This window comes from Ciconia boyciana, chromosome 24 (assembly GCF_034638445.1).
Source record: "Ciconia boyciana chromosome 24, ASM3463844v1, whole genome shotgun sequence".
In the NCBI taxonomy this organism is placed as follows: domain Eukaryota; kingdom Metazoa; phylum Chordata; class Aves; order Ciconiiformes; family Ciconiidae; genus Ciconia; species Ciconia boyciana.
Genome location: NC_132957.1, coordinates 546,395 through 563,969, shown reverse-complemented (window position 1 = coordinate 563,969; position 17,575 = coordinate 546,395). Strand labels below are relative to the sequence as shown.

The 17,575-nt window shown below is 62.5% G+C and overlaps 1 protein-coding gene across 3 annotated transcripts; it reads right to left on the bottom strand.

Moving 5' to 3' along the window:
* Positions 1-1,499: 1,499 nt before the first annotated feature.
* Positions 1,500-13,975, bottom strand: KANK3 (KN motif and ankyrin repeat domains 3). 3 transcript variants are annotated; one of them, XM_072845351.1, is made up of 12 exons: positions 13,841-13,959; positions 12,438-12,685; positions 8,534-8,608; positions 6,540-8,231; positions 6,198-6,297; positions 5,849-6,052; positions 5,218-5,305; positions 4,632-4,851; positions 4,143-4,285; positions 3,636-3,836; positions 3,447-3,545; positions 1,500-3,152 (listed from the first exon to the last, which is right to left on the bottom strand). In XM_072845351.1, the coding sequence occupies exons 3-12, from the start codon at positions 8,568-8,570 to the stop codon at positions 3,096-3,098; spliced, it is 2,841 nt and encodes a 946-aa protein (XP_072701452.1). In that variant the 5' UTR covers positions 8,571-8,608; positions 12,438-12,685; positions 13,841-13,959; the 3' UTR covers positions 1,500-3,095. The 3 variants fall into 3 exon arrangements, with proteins under 3 accessions (XP_072701452.1, XP_072701450.1, XP_072701453.1); XM_072845349.1 differs by lacking the exon at positions 12,438-12,685 and having other exon boundaries at positions 13,841-13,975; XM_072845352.1 differs by lacking the exon at positions 12,438-12,685 and having other exon boundaries at positions 1,500-3,149; positions 13,841-13,975.
* Positions 13,976-17,575: the final 3,600 nt, after the last annotated feature.

Here is a 17,575-nt window from a genome sequence, read left to right as displayed (position 1 = left end):
CGTTTTTCTGTATGGAACCGGTAAAGTGGCACTGCTGAGCTTACGGGACTGCCGTGGAATTTAATTACAAGTTGAAAGTCAAGCTTTGTACCAGCTTGCAAAGCAACAGCCTGCTGCTTCTCTCTTTCTGTCCTTAGGGAGCTGTTCTGTAAATGCTGCTATAAATACATCTACTTGCTGTCTTTGCTGGCAGTCGCCCACAGAGAGCGAGTGCTTGTCTCTCTCCCCTTAGAGGAGTTCGTAAATCAGTCTCACTTATTTTCCTCCTCACCTTTCCCTTCCACCACACGATCAGCTAGAAAGATTTATTGGTTTAGGCTATTATATAAAGTAAAAGTAAGGCTGAAGGGATTAGGAACGAGCCTGAAAACTGTCATGGTTCAAGGGCAGGTTTTTAAGTACTGGTATTTTCTGTCTGGTAATAGAATGGTACTGGTTTGTGGTGTGTTTGAACCAAGTTGGGTCTGCAGCTCCTGATCCTGTGGCCTGTGATGGGAGTGTCCTTCACCCTTCAATGTCCTGCACTTGCTTAAGGCACTTTAGTGGCAGGTGGAATTGAGGGTTTGAGTATCCTAAAGCTGAGGAGAGCACTTCTGGAACAGATGTTTAAATCGCTGAACTTGGACAGATAGTGAGGATTGCTGTTAGGGCTGGTGTTGAAAGAGTGTTTGTGGGTTTTTTCCCTCCTGTGGGTGTTAGTTGTGCCCTAATCAGCTCACGGGCGGCCTGAGGTGCATTTTGTGCTCTAGAGAAAGCCCTTGTCAGTATGTACTCGTGCTGTTGCTTGATCTAGTTCTTGATTCTTCTTTGGTGGTTCCATTTCAGAGCATTGGGTGAATCTGCATGCCTCTGCTTTGTGTGATGCAGCAGAGCTTTTGGGAACTAGCTATGAGTGCAAGAAGTCACCTCAGAGTTTACTTCTCTGCCTGTTGTTTTTTCCCCGCACAGCTTTAGCAGTGACCGAAGAGCGTTTGCTCTGGTGGCTGCCAGCCCTGGCTGTGCTGAGTGACCGAGACAGGAGGCATCAGCTGTGAGCCGGTGGCTAGACAGAAGTAAACTTGTAGTGGGGGTGGCTCGGAGCAGCTGTAGCCCTTCCTGAATATCCCTGTGTGGTCAGCGTGGCTCTTGGCCATGTGAGGAGGGAGGTGACTTTGCATCCCCACTCCCAATCTGATGATTGCCCTTTAATGACGGCTTAATACTGGTGAACCAGGGGTAGCGAAGGGCTACATCTGGTCCCAGCATCCTGCTTGGTCCTGTGAAGTGAAACAGGCCAGAAGATGCCACAGTACCCGAGTCTGGTTCCTGACTGGGACAGTTCAGCTGGAAGAAAACCAGGCTGATGGATGTAGCCAGTTCATAAACTTGCAGGGAATGAATTTAAATGTGTGGGCAACTGTTCAGGGTGAGGGCTGTGCCAGGCTGTCCCTTAGCTGAAGCTGTTCCGGGGGTTTTAGCTTGAGCCAGACAAGGAGGCAGGAGACTGCTGATGGTCACTGTAATATTTCAAAATAATTTTACTTTAAATTTTATTTATATCTTAAAAATAAACGTCAGTATTAAAATATCAGTAAACAAACCTGTGAAACCAAAGCAGTGAGTACAGAATACATAGAGAGCAGCGTACTAGAGAGTGGCTGTGAGCATCGTTATGTTAACTTCAGTGCAAAGCTGAAACAGGCCCGCTGTGAGGACGGCAGCGTGTTGCCCAGAACAAGTCTCTTGGGGAGCATTTCCCAGCTTACAGCATGGCTCAGACCTGGCCTGTGTGGGGCAAGAGTGATGGGGGGGAGGCTGGGCCAAGGAGCAGAAATGGGGGCTGCGACACGCGTTACCTTTGTGAAGGATTCAGAGAGCAGAGCCGGCTTCACGTGCAAAAGCCTCTTTCTTCTTCCTCCCAGTCCGTAGTCCTTACCTTGTCTGTTCCCACCCCACCTGGTGCACACACACTCGCACAGACGCGCACACGTCCTCCGACATACATGTCCATCTCTGTGGGCCCTAGGCTCTCTCTGAGCTCTTCTTGCCAGTCTTTTTTTCCTGGAGCTATCCTCAGCCACTCTCCTCCCTTTTGGGAAGCAAAGTGGGCAGAGAGGGACTTGGTTGTGGGCTCTGGTTGCCTTCACAGTCAGTGCCTGTGAGACTGTTTAAAATGGGAACTCTTCAGGAGGTAATTGCTATCTTTCCCTCGGGAGAAGGTCCCTGCTCCCCATGTGGGGTATTGGCTGGGCAGTCTCAGTTCCTAAAGGCATTCATGACTCTCAGCCCCCTTCTGTCAGCTTGGCTGCAGCCCTGAGTGCCCAGAAGTTTTGCTCCCATTGAGCAAATCGAATCACAGAGTGATTTCATGTTGAACTCCATCCTTTGAATAAGCAATACACTTTTTTTTGCTTTGTGTGCATGTGCTAGAAAAAATTCAGATTTCAGCCAGGAGAGGAAATGCCACAAAAGAAGGGCAAGTATTTCAGTCTGGAAGTGCTCCCGGCCCGCGTCCGAGGCAGGGAGCGGGTTTGTCTCCCCTCTCCCATCGCTGCACAGGACTCGCCTGCAGAGCACTGCTGCTTCCCTGACGGCACCGCGCAGCACAGCAGGGTCCAGGAGCTGACACTTGCCCTCCCGCAGCCCTGCTCCCTGTCACCAGCTCTGCTGCTTTCCTGGAGCTGCTGGGAGCTGGCTGAGAGAGCAGAAACCAGGTGCTATTTCTGCTGGGTTTGTTTTCTGCTCTTCCAGTGAGTTAGGGACTTGCAGAGGGCTCTGAGGTGGTGCAGCTCCAGTGGTCCTGGTGGGGAGCAGGGCCGATGGGCAGCACAGGGGATGGGGCCAGCTTCCACTCACTGCTTTTCCCACCCCAAGGTCACTTGATGCTTGGCTCCTCTCACTTGGCGGGGTGAGGTGGCCACGTGTGGGCCGCTTCCAGCAGTGGAGATGAGTGAGTGAGGCCCAGGGATGGCGCCTGCTCTAGTGACAGGAGGATTAAAGCATCTGCAGCTGCAGAGAGCGATTCAGCACACAAAGGAGCAGCAGGAGAGGGGACATAAATTACAGCCTAGTGCTGATGATGGCTGGCTGGCCCCTGGCTGGATCTGAAGGTCACTCTAATTTGGTTTCTTTGGGCTCCCAGGGCTCTTTGTGGCTGTTGGTGATGTCCCCTGCTGCAAAGAGAGCAGAGTTGTGAAGTGTCACCAGAGACCCCTCCAGTGACTCCTGGTCAGGGCCAGCCAGGCTGGTTCCCTGCTACTGAGGATGCACTGAGCATGTGGCACCTGGGATGCTCTGCTCTCGCCCCTGCAGCCCCTTCCTGGGGAGCATCTTCTGTGTCACAGCCCTGTCCCCTCCCATGGGGCCACCTGCCCACCGTGCAGCTGAGCCGGTGGCATGGTGCCTCCTCCATGGCCCTTGTGTGGGACAGGGCAGGTGGCAGGAGCTGGGGGGGCTGTGGTACTCACGGGCAGCTGTGCCTTTGTGCCGTTGAGGTGGGCATAGAGGAGCACGGCGATGTTGCTGTGGCCGGCCTCCAGCGCGATGGCGACAGCGTTGTTACCATCCTAAAAGAGAAGAGAGAGCAGTTGGGAAGAGGCCTGGGGACGGGATGCAGGGTGGGCGAGTGTGCCCAGGCCCCAGCGGCAGAGGCTTACGCTGTCCACGATAGAGATGTTGCAGGTGGGCTGAGCCAGCAGCAGCTTCACTGTCTCCACACGGCCGTGCTCGCAGGCGCACATCAGCGCAGTCGAGCCCTCTTCGTCCTGCAGGTTCACGTCGGCTCCGCAGGCGAGCAGGGCTTCCACCATCTCCTGCCGGCCGTGGCTGACGGCCAGCATCAGCGCCGTCTGGCCAGCCTGCGAGGCAAGGGACGCTGCCAGGCCGCGGCTGTGCCGCCCGCTCTTCCCACTGCCCCAGGAAGGGGCCACTGCTGTCCCCCGTGCCCACACCGTCTCTGAGCACCTCCCTGGCTGGAGGTGAGGTGCGGGTGAGACCTGAGCGCCCTGGTGCCCGGCAGAAGGAGCTCCTAACGTGATGCCACGTTGCCAGGTTTTGGAGCCACAGTCCTGCCCTTGGAGGAGCCGAGTGCGGCCCTGGCAGCTGCTTGGGGGTGGGGGGAGAGGGTCCTCCAGCTCACATGGTGACCTCCAGCCCACACCAACCTGGCTGGCCTTGGCGTTGACATTGCCCATGCTGAAGAGCCTCCTGACCACATTCATGTCGTCTTCCTGCTCGATGGCTGCCAGTGCTGCCAGCATGAGAGCTGTATAGCCGGCTTTGTTCTGGTGGTCCACATTACAGACCCCTGCGGGGATGGGCAGAGCAGGGGGACTCAGCACGCTGCGGGGGCTGGTGGGAGGCACAGGCCGAGCCACGTGCCTGGCTCCTGCCCTGCCCAGGGTGCTGCAAGCCATCCCACAGCCCCATGGGCACAGACCTGCTGATGGGTCCTCCCCATCAAGTGTGGGCTCCCAAAGGGCTGGGGTGGCTGCCCAAACCCCCCTACCTGTGCACAGACACAGCCCAGGGCAGCTCTCCCTGCCCCTCCGCTGCCAGCACCTTGCCCCCATACCTGGCATGGCCAGGACGTGACCCGGGGTACAGAGCGGGATGGTGGCAGGGGGACGTTTCTGGGTGTGGGGGGCACTGACCCGTGTCCAGCAGCAGCCGCACGATGTGGAAGTTGGAGTGGGAGACGCTGTAGTGCAGGGCCGTGTTGCCATTGCCATCTGCCAGGTTCACCACGTGGGCCAGGAGAGCTGGCGAGACCTCGGCAAAGGCCAGGAGGTGGTTGGTGACCGTGTCGGGGATGGACGACTTCTGGCTGGACAGACGGAACCACTCCTGCAGGACCAGGCTGCTGCTGGCGAGCTGCGGGCAGCGAGTGGCGCTGAGCTGGGGGCCATGGCTCTCCCTGAGCCTCCTCATGGCCCCGCACCACCCTACCCCACCCTGCACCCACGCCCCGCTGCCAGCCCGGGTGGGGAGCAGAAATCCCACTCCAGAGGGGACTGCGTGAAGGCAGGACCCTGAAACCCCAAAACTGTGCTGGGATGGCCCAAGCTGAGTCTGCACGGGTTTGGGGGTATCTGGGACAAAGCTTGGAGCAAAGGCCTGTGTTTTGGGGGAAGGTGCTGAGCTGGGCTTTGCTGGCTCATCTTTGGGGAGGGCCAGCCCCAAGGGGGGACCCCGACAGAGGGGCCGGGCGAGCCGTCCCACCCGCAGCACCCCACTCACCACCTCTTTGCTCTTGGTGGCACTGGGGTGGCCCAGGTGGGTCTTGACGATGAGGCAGGCCTCCCGCATCCTGGGGCTCAGCTCGAACCTGGGGAGAGCACGAGGGCGTCTGCGGTGTGGGGCTGCATTGCCCCACCAAAACTGCGCTGGCAAGGGGCACCCCGAGTCCCCCTGCGGAGGTTTTGCTCCTCTCCCCGATGCCTGTGAGCCTCCACGGGCTCCCCATGGTGCAATGTCCAGCCAGGTGGTCGCACCCTGGCAGCTTCAGCCTCTGCAAACTCCCCCCAAACCAAACCTTATACGGACGTGCTCAGGCACGTCCCATTTTTAGGCCAAATTTTTTCCTTTTGTTGAAAAATGCCATTAAGGGCTGTTGGTTTCCTCCCCCGCCCTCCCCTCCAAACTATCTTCTCCAGCAAAGAGGCATCTGGGGCCTCAGTCTCATCCTTTCCTTAGCAGACCCAAGAAGCTGGAAGGACTTTTTACTGCCAAATGGTTTCTGCAGGAGCTGAATGTGTTTTTCCCACCGGCTACACTGAAACCGGGGCAGACGCCCTGAGTCAGCAGGGCCGGTGCCAACCCATGGCTCCCAGCTGCGCGGGGTGAGAGCGCCTTCCCCATCAGCACTTACTTCTCCTTCACCTCGGGGGGCTCTGGCAGGGTCACGCTGGCCCCCTCGTGTTCCCGTCCTGGCTCACGCTCGCCTTCCCCGGCCTCCTCGTCCGAGGTTTCAGTGTCCCCCTGCTCCTCGCTGTTGGAGCTGTCGGCCGAAGCCTTCTCAGAGGAGCTGTCTCCTTCCTCCTCCTCCTCCTCCTCGCTGGACGTGCTCTCGTATCTGCATGGAGGGACGATGCTCAGTGGCAATGCGGCAGCCAGCTGGTCCCCTCCAGGCCCCCCATTGCCACTGCCCCCAGCCCAGGATGGGGATGCCAGGGACCGGGGCTGGTCCAGGAGGGTGGCAGGAGCTCCTCGGCACGTACTCCCCATTCAGCACGCCCACAAACTGCAGGCTCTTCTTGCTGCCCTCGGCCTCGCTCCGGGGGGGACCGTCCCGTTTCTTCATGATGGACTTCAGGGCTCCTGGGGGCAGAGAGATGGGTGTCAGGGGCCAGCGAGCAGGAACCTCCCCACAGGGCTGCCCGGGCACCCCAAACCCGCCAGACCCTGGGGTGGGCATGGGAGGGACACGGGCAGAGTGCAGGCAGCTGCTGTGGCACAGGTAGCATTGGCCCTGCAGGCGCTGTCCCCAACAGGGTCACCCTCTCCCTTCCCGCAGGAATGTCCCAACCCAGACTCTGGTGTCATCCCCGGCGCTGACTCACCAGTCGCAGGGCTCGGGGCAGCTCCGCCATCCCGCGCCAGGGATAGGTCCCGGCTGCTGTGCATCGTCTCTGGTGCGGCTGCCTCGGGGACTGGGCTGCCCTGGCACGTCCCCCCCATTGCTCCTGTGCCCTGCACCGAGGCATCGCCTGCGCCAGGCTCCATCTCCTCGCCCGCCGGGACAGCGCTGCCCACGTCGGTCTGGCTGCCCTTGTCTTTGCACCTGGCAGCCGAATCGGGGCCGACTGCCACGTCCCGCCCATCGAGGCGGCAGCCCACCCCGACGCAGGTGGTCGGCGGGCAGCACTCCACGCCTGCCTCTGCCGTCTCTGGGGGGTCGCCGGCTGCCCGGCTCTGTGTCACCACCGCCGCCTCCACCAGTGCCTCAGCCACCTGCGGCTTGGCCGTCACCTCCTTGTCCGCCTGCCCACGGGGCCGGCGGGCACACACCTCCAGCCGCAGCTCCTCCAGCTCCCGCGTGGCCTCCCGCAGGTGCCCCTCCATCAGGGTGATCACCTCCTTCTGGTGCCCCACCGTCTGCTGCAGCAGCTCCAGCTCTCGCTCCGCCTCGCTGGCCAGCCCCAGCGAGGACTCCAGCACCCAGACGGCCGCGTCCCTGCACTCCCTTGCCCCGCCATCCGGCACGTCACCGCCCTCCTGCTGCGACCGGTAGTAGAAGACGGCGTCAGTCATGGCCCGGTCCTCGCCCACCGCCACGGAGCGGCACAGCTTCTCGGCAGCCCTGGGGCTCCTGCCCGGCCAAGCCCTGCCGCCCCGCTCTGGCACGGCCAGCTTCTCCGTCAGCTTCCTCAGCTCCGCAATCTTGCTCACTCGCCCCTTTGCTGGCTCCACTTCGCTCTCCGGCCCTGCTCGGGGCAGCTCCTTGCCCACCACCTCGAAGCCGGGGGGGTGGCTGAAAGCCTCGCCAGGCTCCGACGACAGCTTCTCTATCAGCTTTGCCTTCTCCCTCTTCAGCTCGCAGATCTGCATCTCCAGGAGGGGGATGGTTTTCACTTGCTCCTCCAGATCCCGGAGCTGCCGCAGGGCTGCTGCCATCTGCTCCCGCACGTGCTGCAGTGGGGCAGCGCTGAGCCCTGCCGCCGGCGTGCTGCGCCCTGAGCTGCCGGGGCTTGCCCGTCCCCAGCCTGCCTGGCCCTCGGCGCCCACCAGCACCCAGGGGGGTGGCTGACTTGGGGCACCCGGTGGGCCACCACGGGAAGGACCACCGATATCCTGCAAACGGCCCTGCTCCTGCTCCAGCCTCCTGCTTGTCTCCAGCAAGGTCTTCTCCACCCGCGGGTTTCGCACGAGGCACTTGCAGGTGGGAGGTGGGAGCAGCCGCACCGGCGGCGAGACGGGGTGGGAGGTTGGCTTGCTCGGGGGCTCCAGGGGTGCCCGGCTGGGCGGGGACAGCAGCAGCGCGGTCCTGCCTTCCTCGCTGGCCGTGGAGGTGAGGGACTCGGTGGAGGTCCAGGCGCTGGCATGGCTGCTGGGGCTGCGTGTGGCGCCGGGCAGCTGCCGGGCCCCTTTTGCCCTGCGAGGCAGCGGCACTTTCTTGAGCGTTTGGCCGCTTTCGATGTCATCGACGTATTTCAGGAAATCCAGGTCCAGGAGGAAGCCATAGGGGGTTTCCACTGAATACGAGCTCTTCTCCCCATCGTCCTGGTCCCGGTACAAGAACGGGCCTCCGAGATCTGCAAGAGGAGCAGGGATGGTTAGGCAGGGACGTGGTAGAGACAGGAAGGCTTTCCCAACTGAGTTATACCGGCATTTGCAGCCTGCAGCCCCTCTCCCCACCGTGATGCTGCTGGCAGTGGGCCCGGTGGATGGCCCATCCCCGGCACCCTCGGTGCCATCACGCATCCCAGGGCACCTGCTGTGTGCCAAGGGTCGGTGCTGGGGTGAGGAAACCCATCAGGACGGGACAGTTCAGCCCTGCCACTCTCCTCACAATCCTTCTGCTGTCCCTCCCCAGTGACGACCCTGGTCCCTTTACCTGGGAGGTTCTGGTTCAGGGGTGCAGGCTGAGCCATCTTCTCCCCGAGATGCCGCTGACCACGGGACCATCAACCTGCAACAACACCGGGGCCACATTCAGCAAAACCCTGCAAATCAGGGGCCGGTGAGACCCACACGGCTGCAAACCACTGCCCCCCGCCCAGGGAGCACCCCATGGCCACCCCCCGCCATCCGCCGGGTCCCTCTCGCCTCCTCCAGCCCTGGTGCCGCGGGGCTGAAGCTCGAGCCGGCTGCCGGGCAGGCAAGCACGGCGCTGCCTGCAGAACCGGGGATTGTTTGTACATTTAAGGAATGCTTCACAGCCTGGCTGGGACGGCCACGGCGGTCGTGCTGCAAGCTCCGAGGGTGCCCAGTCATGAGTCAGAGCTCAGCAGCACTGGGGGAAGAGGGCTGGAAAAAAAAAAAAAAAAGAGGCTGCAGCCTTTACGGGTGCGATTCTCAGAGGAGAAGTTTGCTTTGGATAAAGGGAATCAATGCTTTTGGAAAGCCACGTGACCACAGGCAGCTGCCAGCACCCGTCGGTCACTGGGTGTGATGTCCGTCCTCACCGCCCAGGCTGAGCAGGACCCGGGGTGCTCTGCACTGCCCACCCCCGCCTCGGGGGTGTCTCGAGGGCCGGTGACCCCCGGGAGGGACCTGGCTGCTTTTCCCTATTGATAATACAGGATAAGGCATGGTGGGAGGCGGGGGGGAATGAAATGGGAACCTGGTTTTCCCAGGAGCCAGGTATGGGCGTGCTGGAGGAGAGCCAGGGGGATGCAGCTGCGTTCCACAGGTGAGCTGGGGGGACCGTCAGCCGTGAGCGTTCAACTGGGACCTGCCGCAACATCTGGCAGCATCTGGGTGCTGGGGCCCAAGTGGGAAGTGCTCCTGGCGGGAGTGGGATGGGGGCAAACAGCAGCCTGGGAGCACCCACTGCCGCTGTGCATGTTGTCACCCTCCAGGAACCCGCGGGGTCCCTGCGTGGCAGGGATGCGGTGGCCCTGCCTGTGGGGTGCAGGCGGCCGTGGGCCTGTGCAGCTGTTGGTGGGCAAAGCATTTGGCACCGGACTATTTTCAGAAGAAAGCAGGGGAGGAGGCATGCCACAGAGGAAAGGCAGCTCAGACACAGCCCTAAGGCAAGCTGGAGCTCAGCGCTGCCCAGAGAAGGGCGCAGGATCCAGCCTTGGCTGCGGAGAAACACCTGCATCCATCCCCAAATCCCCTGCCTGTGATGACCGGAGGATCCAGACTTTTCTAGCAGAGATGCTGTGGCTGCCCCCATCGCACAGCCCAGCTTGGGGACAATGCACTGGCTCCTGGCTCGCACCCACTGCCCACCACGATGCCGCCTGCCGCTCCCTAGCCCCGGCCATGCTGCTGTGGTTGCCAGCCCATGGCTCACCCTGACCACGCGACTGCCAGAAGCCGGAGGAGCAGCCATGGCGCAGGCAGCACCAGGCCAGGCTCAGGCTGGGCACCCAGGTGACGTTGCAGCCTCCCACCACCAGCCCCAGAGCACGGGGTTGAGGGGTTGAGTCCAACCGGGCAGGGATGAGACGCTTCCCATCAGTCACTGGGCTGGATCCTGGGGTTCTCCCACTCCTCTACCAACCCATCCGCAGCCGATGCACATCCCAACTTCCCCCTCCCTTGGGATCATCCCAGTTTTGTGCCAGCACCCCTTCCACATCCCATGGGAACATCCCTGCTCCATGCTGGCACCCCACCATTCCTGTCCCACCGGCTTCGTGCCTAAAAGGGTTCGCGCATCCCCCACCTCATCTAATCCCTCCTGCCCAGGGAAGCAGCTGGCTTCCTCCTCTGCACAGCCCTTGCTGCAGGTAATTAAACAGCGCTGGGGCCAGGACAAACTTCCCACCAGGCCTCGTGCATGCTGTAAATCAAACAGGAGGAAGAGGGAGAGCAACAGGAGCCAGAGCCAGCGGGTGCATTTCCTCGGGGAAAGCGGCCGGCAGCTCCCTTCCGCCGCCCGGCCGGGTATTGTCCTGCCTGGGGCCACGCCAGGAAAAGCCGCCTCTGCCAGGACCTTGCCGGGAGGTCTCCTGCACCGCTCCCCCCACTTGCAGCAAAGGTGCCCTTTCTGCCAGCACTGCCCCACTGTCCCCTCCACTGACCCAGGGACGCACTGCTTGTCCCCCCTGCCACCTCGTCCTGCCCCTTCAGCCGATGCCAGCAGCTGCCGTCAACCGTGTGGCTGCGCTGCCTGTCCCCAAAGCTGGGGGAGATCCTCCCGCAGCTCCCAGCCCCCATTACTTTTGGTCCAACAGGACAGGCTGGACCCAGGGCAGCAGCTTCTGCCTTCACCCAGCTACGAAACAAAGGGCCAAGCCAGGCGATGGGACCTCTAGGCTCCCAACCACGTGCAAATTGCCCCGGGGACCCCACAATGTGCAAACCCTGACAGGGTCCCCACTATGTGCAAAACCCCCCTGGGCTCCCCATGATGTGCAAACTGCCTCTGGGCTGCCAGTGGGCCGGGCTGGGCGGTGAGGCAAGTGGCAGGCTGGATTTGAGCTGGCAAGGATGAGCAATGGAGGCAGACGGCCCCGGCGCACAGCAGCTGTGAGAGGGTTAAGTCCCCACACCCGTGGCCCAGCCACCACCGGCACCTGCCGGGCTCAGCCGCACAAAGCCAGCCTTGTCCCCGGCCGGCCGCCATCATCGCGGCACCGGTTCAAAGAGAAGCCGCTCTCCACCTGGGCTGAAGTCCCAACGGGGAAAGACCATGCTGGCCACTTTGGTGCCAAAGGCTGATTTTTGGCAGCTTCAGCCACTCCCTTGGGCACCGGGGCTTGGTGCTGCCAGGGCTGGGCACAGGCACCCCCAGGTGCTGGAGGCAGGGGACCCCGCATGATTCCAGCTTCCTTCAGAAGAAATGAAAGCGTTGTTTCTAGCCCCAGTGTTTCTGCAGAAAAGCAGGATGGTACAAAGCGAAGCGCCTCTGGGGAAGCTCGGCAGCAAGAGGAGGAGGAGGAGGAGGATGCACAGGAACCCAATCGTCCCTGTGGAGGCAGGGCTATGCTTCGCCCTGGGCTCACACCTCTATTTCCCCCTCTTGCCGTCATACCAATGGCAACACAGGAAACTTGGGGCCAAAACTGGAGCCACTCTGCTCAATTACAAAAGCCATATCAGGGATAGGGCAGCCTGGGCACTTCGGCACAGCTCAGGCATCATCCGGTACCCGTGCCCCAGCCCCAGCCCCTGGGACCCCTGGGCTCGTGGTCCATGGGGTGATCCCCTCTCTGGGTCCCCAAGCCCCCGGGCTGGCAGGGGACAGGCCTGGGGGAGCTATTTTTAAAGCTCTGGACTCCTTTGGTCCCTTTCCCTTGCCAGGGGCACAAGTGGGGCAGTCCCCGCCCCGGCTCAGCCACATGCCGCCATGCAGCCTGAGCCACTCCACCGGCGTGGCCGAGGTCGGACACGGGGAGGGCTCTCCCCTGCTCTCCTCCCGAGCCAAAATACTGAGGTCATGAGGAATGTGAGAAGAACAGAGTCCAGAGCAGCCCTGGCCAGCACGACTTGATTTATCTCAGCCAGGCACGCTTCCCTCGAAGCTGTGCGCAGGCGATAAGCCCCGAAGCTCGGGGCTGAGGCTGTTCCAAAGTTAAAGGGAAACCACTGAGCAAGCACACAGCTTCCTCTGCTGCCAGCGACCTGCCGGGATTCGGGCCCCTCGCACAGAGCCAGCCGTCACGCGTGCCCGTCACCTGCAGTGTCACCCGCTGGCACTGCAGGCTGGGTGTGGACGGGGGGTATCCGGGGCTCATCACACCTTCCTGGCCACCTGTCCCATCCCCATCCCCTGCCCCGGGGCTGTACGGGATGGCCCGTGCTCTGTGCCACCTGCTGTCCCTGCGCCCGCTCACCCAGGCCACCTTGGCGATGCTGTCCAGACGGGGGCTGCTCCCAGAGGAGCCAGATCCCGTGCGGGTGGGTGTGCCGGCGCTGACCCAGGGCGGGAAAGGGAAATGCTTCGATCTTCTCAACAGCCTAATTTCAGGGTTGGGCTGTTATTTCTGGAGTTGTCGTCATCGTCGGCCCAGTTGGTTGGGAAGCCACGGGGGCTGCTCAAGCTCTGCACCCGCTCCAGCACCTCGGGGACCTCCCCGAGCTCACACAACACCTGGACAACAGGCGCACAGTCCATACGCAGATGTACTCACATGGGGATCAGCTCTACGTGCCCTGTCACACCTATAGCTCTATAGGGCTCCTGTATCTCCACTAGAAAACGTCTACCACTTGTCCTGCACCCTTGCCGCAGCTGCCCACCAGCACTTTCCACCAGCACCTCCCTGATTCCCTCGGGGCTGGTGACAACGGGTCAGCAACGAGCCCCGATGGCCTGGGATTGCCCTGATGCGAGGAGGTGCTCAGGGATGAAATGGTTAAATTTACACCCAGGGGCACAGGCACAGTCAGGGTACACACACGGCAGTGGGTTCCCCGTGTGCACGCAGGGAGCACCCCAAACCCTGCAGCACCCCATGTGTCCTCCAGCAGTCAAGAGGGGCCTGCAGCAGCCTAGGGTGCCCTGCCACACCCCCAGCCCTGCGGGTCCTCAGCACCCCGGGGTGCCCACAGCACCCCCAATGCCGTAGGTTCCCAGCACCCCAGGAAGCCTGCAGCACCTCCAGCCCTGCGGGGCCCCAGCACCCCGGGGTGCCCCCCGGTATCCCCAGTCCTGCAGGTCCCCAGTGCCCTGGAGTGCCTGCAGCACCCCCAGCCCTAACAGGTCCCCAACACCCCGGGGAGCCCGCCAGCACCCCCGGCCTTGCGGGTCCCCAACACCCCGGGGAGCCCGCCAGCACCCCGGGGTGCCCGCAGCTCCCTGCACGCCCCCGCACGCCGGGGCGCCCGCCCCCAGCCCAGGAGACCCCCCGGGGACTCCCCGCCCCCGCCAGCCGGGGTGGGCGGCCCAGCCTGGCCCCGACGGCCCGGAGCCGCCGGCACCGGTACCGGCACCTCCTGGGTGCAGGCAGAAGCCCCGCTCCCGCTCCCGGTGCCGCCCGGGCGGAGCCCCCGAGGCGAGGGATGCCGGGGCCGCCCCAGCCCGCCGCGGCCCCGGCGCGGTCCCGGCGGCTCCGGAGCGGCCCCTCGGCGGGCCCCGGGCGGCGGCGGCGGCTCCGGGGGCCCTGCGGGACGCCGCCGCCGGGAGGAGCCCCCGCCCCGCCGCCGCAGCCGCCGCTGGAGCCGCTGCCGGAGCCGCCGCTGCCGGAGCCGCCGCTGCCGGCCGGACCCCGCCGTCCCGTCCCGTCCCGTCCCCGCCGCCCCTCACCTCGCCGGCCGGGCGTCTGGGCTGCAGCCGGGCCCCAGCGCGGGGCCGCCGTCCCGGGCCCGGCGGCTCTGGGCTGCACCGCGGCGCCGGGCAGCGCTGCCCGCCGCAGCCCCGGGCCGAGGGCGGGCCGGCAGCGGGGCCGGGCGGGAGCGGGCCGGGGCGGGGCGGGGGCGGGCGGGGATCGCCCCCGGGCCCCGGCCGGGACGGGCACCGCCCCCGGGCCGCTCGCCCCCGGCGGGGTCCCCGCTCAGCCCCGGCACGGAGGTCCCACCGCCCCCGTCTCCTCGGGGGAGGGGGCGTCCCTGTCCCCGTGCCCCCCCGGGGTGGGACATCCCCCGCCCCGGTCACCTGGGGGAAGGGATGTGCCGGTGAGGAGCCCAGGAAGGGGATGGCCCCTGCCCTTGTCACCCGGGGGGTCCCCTGTCCTGGCTACCCTGGGGAAGGGGTGTCCCTTGTCCCAGTGAGCCCAGGAAGGGAGGCGTCCCCTGCCCCGCTCACCCTGGGGATGGGGGCTCCCCTGTCCTGGTTACCCCTGGGGATGGGGTACTCCAGTCACCCTGGGGATGGGGATGCCCCTACCCTGCTCGCCTCGGGGATGGTCACCCTGGAGAAAGGGGGATCCCCTGCCCATGTCACCCTGGCGTTGGGGTATCCCCTGCCCTGAGCTCAATGCTGCTGCTGGCTGGGGGCCTGTGGGTGGCTGGGGTCCAGCTCCCTGTCCCACCTTCCTCCCCCCAGCCCAGCCGCCCCCCCCGGCCTGCCTGGCCCCCGTGGCCTTGCGCGCCGCCTGCCTTCGTCCCACCCATGGCTGGGAGCTTTGTGCTGCTCGCCCTGGCTGGGCTCCCCGGGCCTGGCCCCGCTGGGTTTTTGGCAGCCCTCCCTTGTCCCAGCAGCAGGCTGTTTGTCTCCTTTTCTTGCCAGCTTTCTTCCCTGCCTGCTTCGCGTGCCGGTTGCTCAGCCGCCGAGGTCTGGGCCGTCCTCCATCCCACAGGGACCCCTGGCAGTTTCACACCTTAAAGCTTGCCCTCAGTAGCTGCTCCAACCCCTTTCAACACTGCAACCCTCAGCAAGGAGTTTTGCTTCTTTTTCTTTCCTTTTCAGCTGCTGAACCCCCTGGGTATTTTTCCACGGCCAGCTCCTCTGTAACACTACTCACGGGAAGAGCAGGAGAAACAAGATGTGCTTCCCAGCGTCCCTCCCAGCTGCTGGCTGGCAGCTTGGGGACTTCCTGAGAAAGGGTTTGCATCCGGACGGAAGTACCTTAATAGCCCTAATGGATCTACCTCCACCGACAGACCTCGTCCCTCTCCAAGCCATTTACATACTTGGCCTCTCCGGCATCCTGTGGTAATGAACTTGGTGATTTCATGCTCTCGTTCTGTCTCCAAAGCAGGTCTAGAATAGCACTGCTCTTGTCAATCACTGGCTGCTTGGCAAAGAAATCGGTTGGGTCCTCCGTAGCCGTGCGGCTTGCCTTCTCCATCCAGATCTGGAAAGGTAAAGTCTGGTGTGATGAGTGACGTCCCACTGGTGTCAGCTCGCTGGCTGCACCACAGAGCTCGTGCCCGGTGTCCTGGCTCAGACCTCCACCAAGGGCCCACGTCCAGGTCCCTCGCTCCTGCTCTTGGACATCCGACAAAAATGTCACCCATCGCCAAACAGCAATTCTTGTTTCCTCCTTGCGAAGGTAGGGAAAAAACCAGTAAAGTAGGAGCTGAGGAAAAATGAGCTTGGGAAAGTGATGTCACCCCAGCTCTGCAGGTGCCAGACCTTGCCCACGCGACTGCTGCTGCCCTGGCACCGGGGCAGAGCTGTGAAACAGCACGGGGGCCTCGAACCACGCAGCACTCCCGAGGAAATACAGACCTGGGGCGGCCTAAATTTAGTGCTGGAGCACAGAACTGTGGCAGCTCAGAGATATTTCCAGGCTAAAACTCAACAGCAGCCTTTGAACAAGAGGTGTTGAGTTGTTCCCTGCGCCAATCAGACTCCTCTGGCTTTAAGCTCTGGTGACCGAGAAGAATTAAACCCAAGGGACAGCCCTTATTTCTAACATTCATGGTTTTCTGCAAAACTCTGCAAAGCTCAAATATGAAGACATGGCCAGAGAAGTCACAAGGGCTGGTTGGTGTTTTAGCCCCATGTAAATCACAACTGTATCTGGGAGGCAGCACAGAGAAAAGCGCTTCCCAAGTCTTGGCTGTTGGCCAGCGCGGTGGCTTCACCCCAGGCCTGCGACACCGACCCAGGACCGGTCTGAGCTGTGGCACTCGCCTGCCTGGGCCAGCAGCCCCCCGCAGCCACAGCCGAACCCAGGCTTGGAGGCAAATGGCAGTGCCTGCCGGCTTTCCTGCTGCACCCACGCGTGTGCTGAGCTTCGAGTTAGTAAAGGTGCAACCGTGAGGTTGCGGATGTTCAGGTGGGTGCTGGCGTGGGTCAAAGACGCCTGGATGCTCAGTCCCAGTAAGGATACAGGTAAGGATCAGGGATTGCCACAGCCTGGGACCGAGCTCTTGTATTCGGCATCTCTCTCATCACCCTGCATAGAGTGGTGAGGAGGGCTAGCCAGGCTTTTGTTGCTATTGTAGGGGCAGTTTTGCCAAAAAACGATGGTTTTCTGGTGCTGGAATGTTGCAGTTCAGCTGTCTGGGGCTCTGCAGACTTTCATGGCATCGTGGCAGGGCCTGGCGCAGCTGTCCCCGGTCCTGGACCTCACACTGGCCAGGGAAACAGGCCCTGACCCTCCTGAGAGCATCTGTCTGAAACAAAAAGCTCTGGGACCTGATGAGTTTTCAATTCATCAGAAACATTAAAAAGCTTTTTTTGGTCCAGAAGAGGGTCTCAAAAAATGGCTTTCCCCATGAATCCCAATCCTTTGCTCTCTGCCAGCCCTGACTGGGACTGTGCATGTGATCGTGCCTCAGTTTCCCCATCGGGGCAGTTGGAATGGGATTACGTGTGTGCATGTGTGCATGCGTTGTGATGTGCACCAGCATGGCAGGGTGCTTCTCTGCAGTGTGCTGGGAAACAGAGCCCCGGGAGCTGGAAGTGGCTGCAAACTGACAGAACAGGCTGCGTTCATGTCCTTCTGCAAGCAGCACAGAAATCGAGTGGTGTCAGCACACAAGAAAACACACAAAGCTTGGCCAGGCTTTCAGCTGGCTGTGAGCAAGCTTTTGCTGTCATCCTGCCTCATTCAGGTGGCCCTTGGATGGAGAGATTCTGAGAAACGCTCCTGGAGATGCCAGTGGGGAAGGGCCGCAGCCCTGTGTGCTGCAGCACGAGCCGTCCTGCTTGCTGCAGCTCTGGACAACTCTGCTCCCTGGGCAGTGGGATCCCAAACCCTTGGGCACCCTGGTCCCCACATGGGCAGCAGGCTCCCAAAGCCCTGAGCATCTTGGTCCTCTCTAGGGCAGCGGGCTCCCGAAGCCCTGGGTGTCCAGGGCTGGCTGGTGGCGGCCCATGGCTGGGAGAAGCTGTGCGTGCTCAGGGTGCACCTGGAAAAGCCGCCGGTGGGGTGTGTTCCAGCCATTTCCTGGCTGCCTGAGTTTGTCTCCGCTTGCTCCAGCTCTACCACCCCTGCCTGAGCCCGGCTCCTGGCTCCATCGCCCCCTCCACGGCCCCGTGAGCGGGCTGGCCAGGCCAGGCACGGTGAGGGACCCATGGGCAAAGGCTGGCCGGGGCTTTGCCTGGTGCAGTCCCTGTAGGAAAGTGGCGTGAATGCCTCTGCGCTGC

Bases quoted from the DNA above. Each gene is read 5' to 3' on its own strand.
- KANK3 (XM_072845349.1), bottom strand. From the start codon at position 8,570: ATGGCTCAGCCTGCACCCCTGAACCAGAACCTCCCAG. The intron at 8,232-8,533 runs GTAAAGGGACCA...CTCCTCTTGCAG, and splicing joins CCTGAACCAGAACCTCCCAG to ATCTCGGAGGCCCGTTCTTG. The intron at 4,286-4,631 runs GTCAGTGCCCCC...CCATCCCCGCAG, and splicing joins GCGGCTGCTGCTGGACACGG to GGGTCTGTAATGTGGACCAC.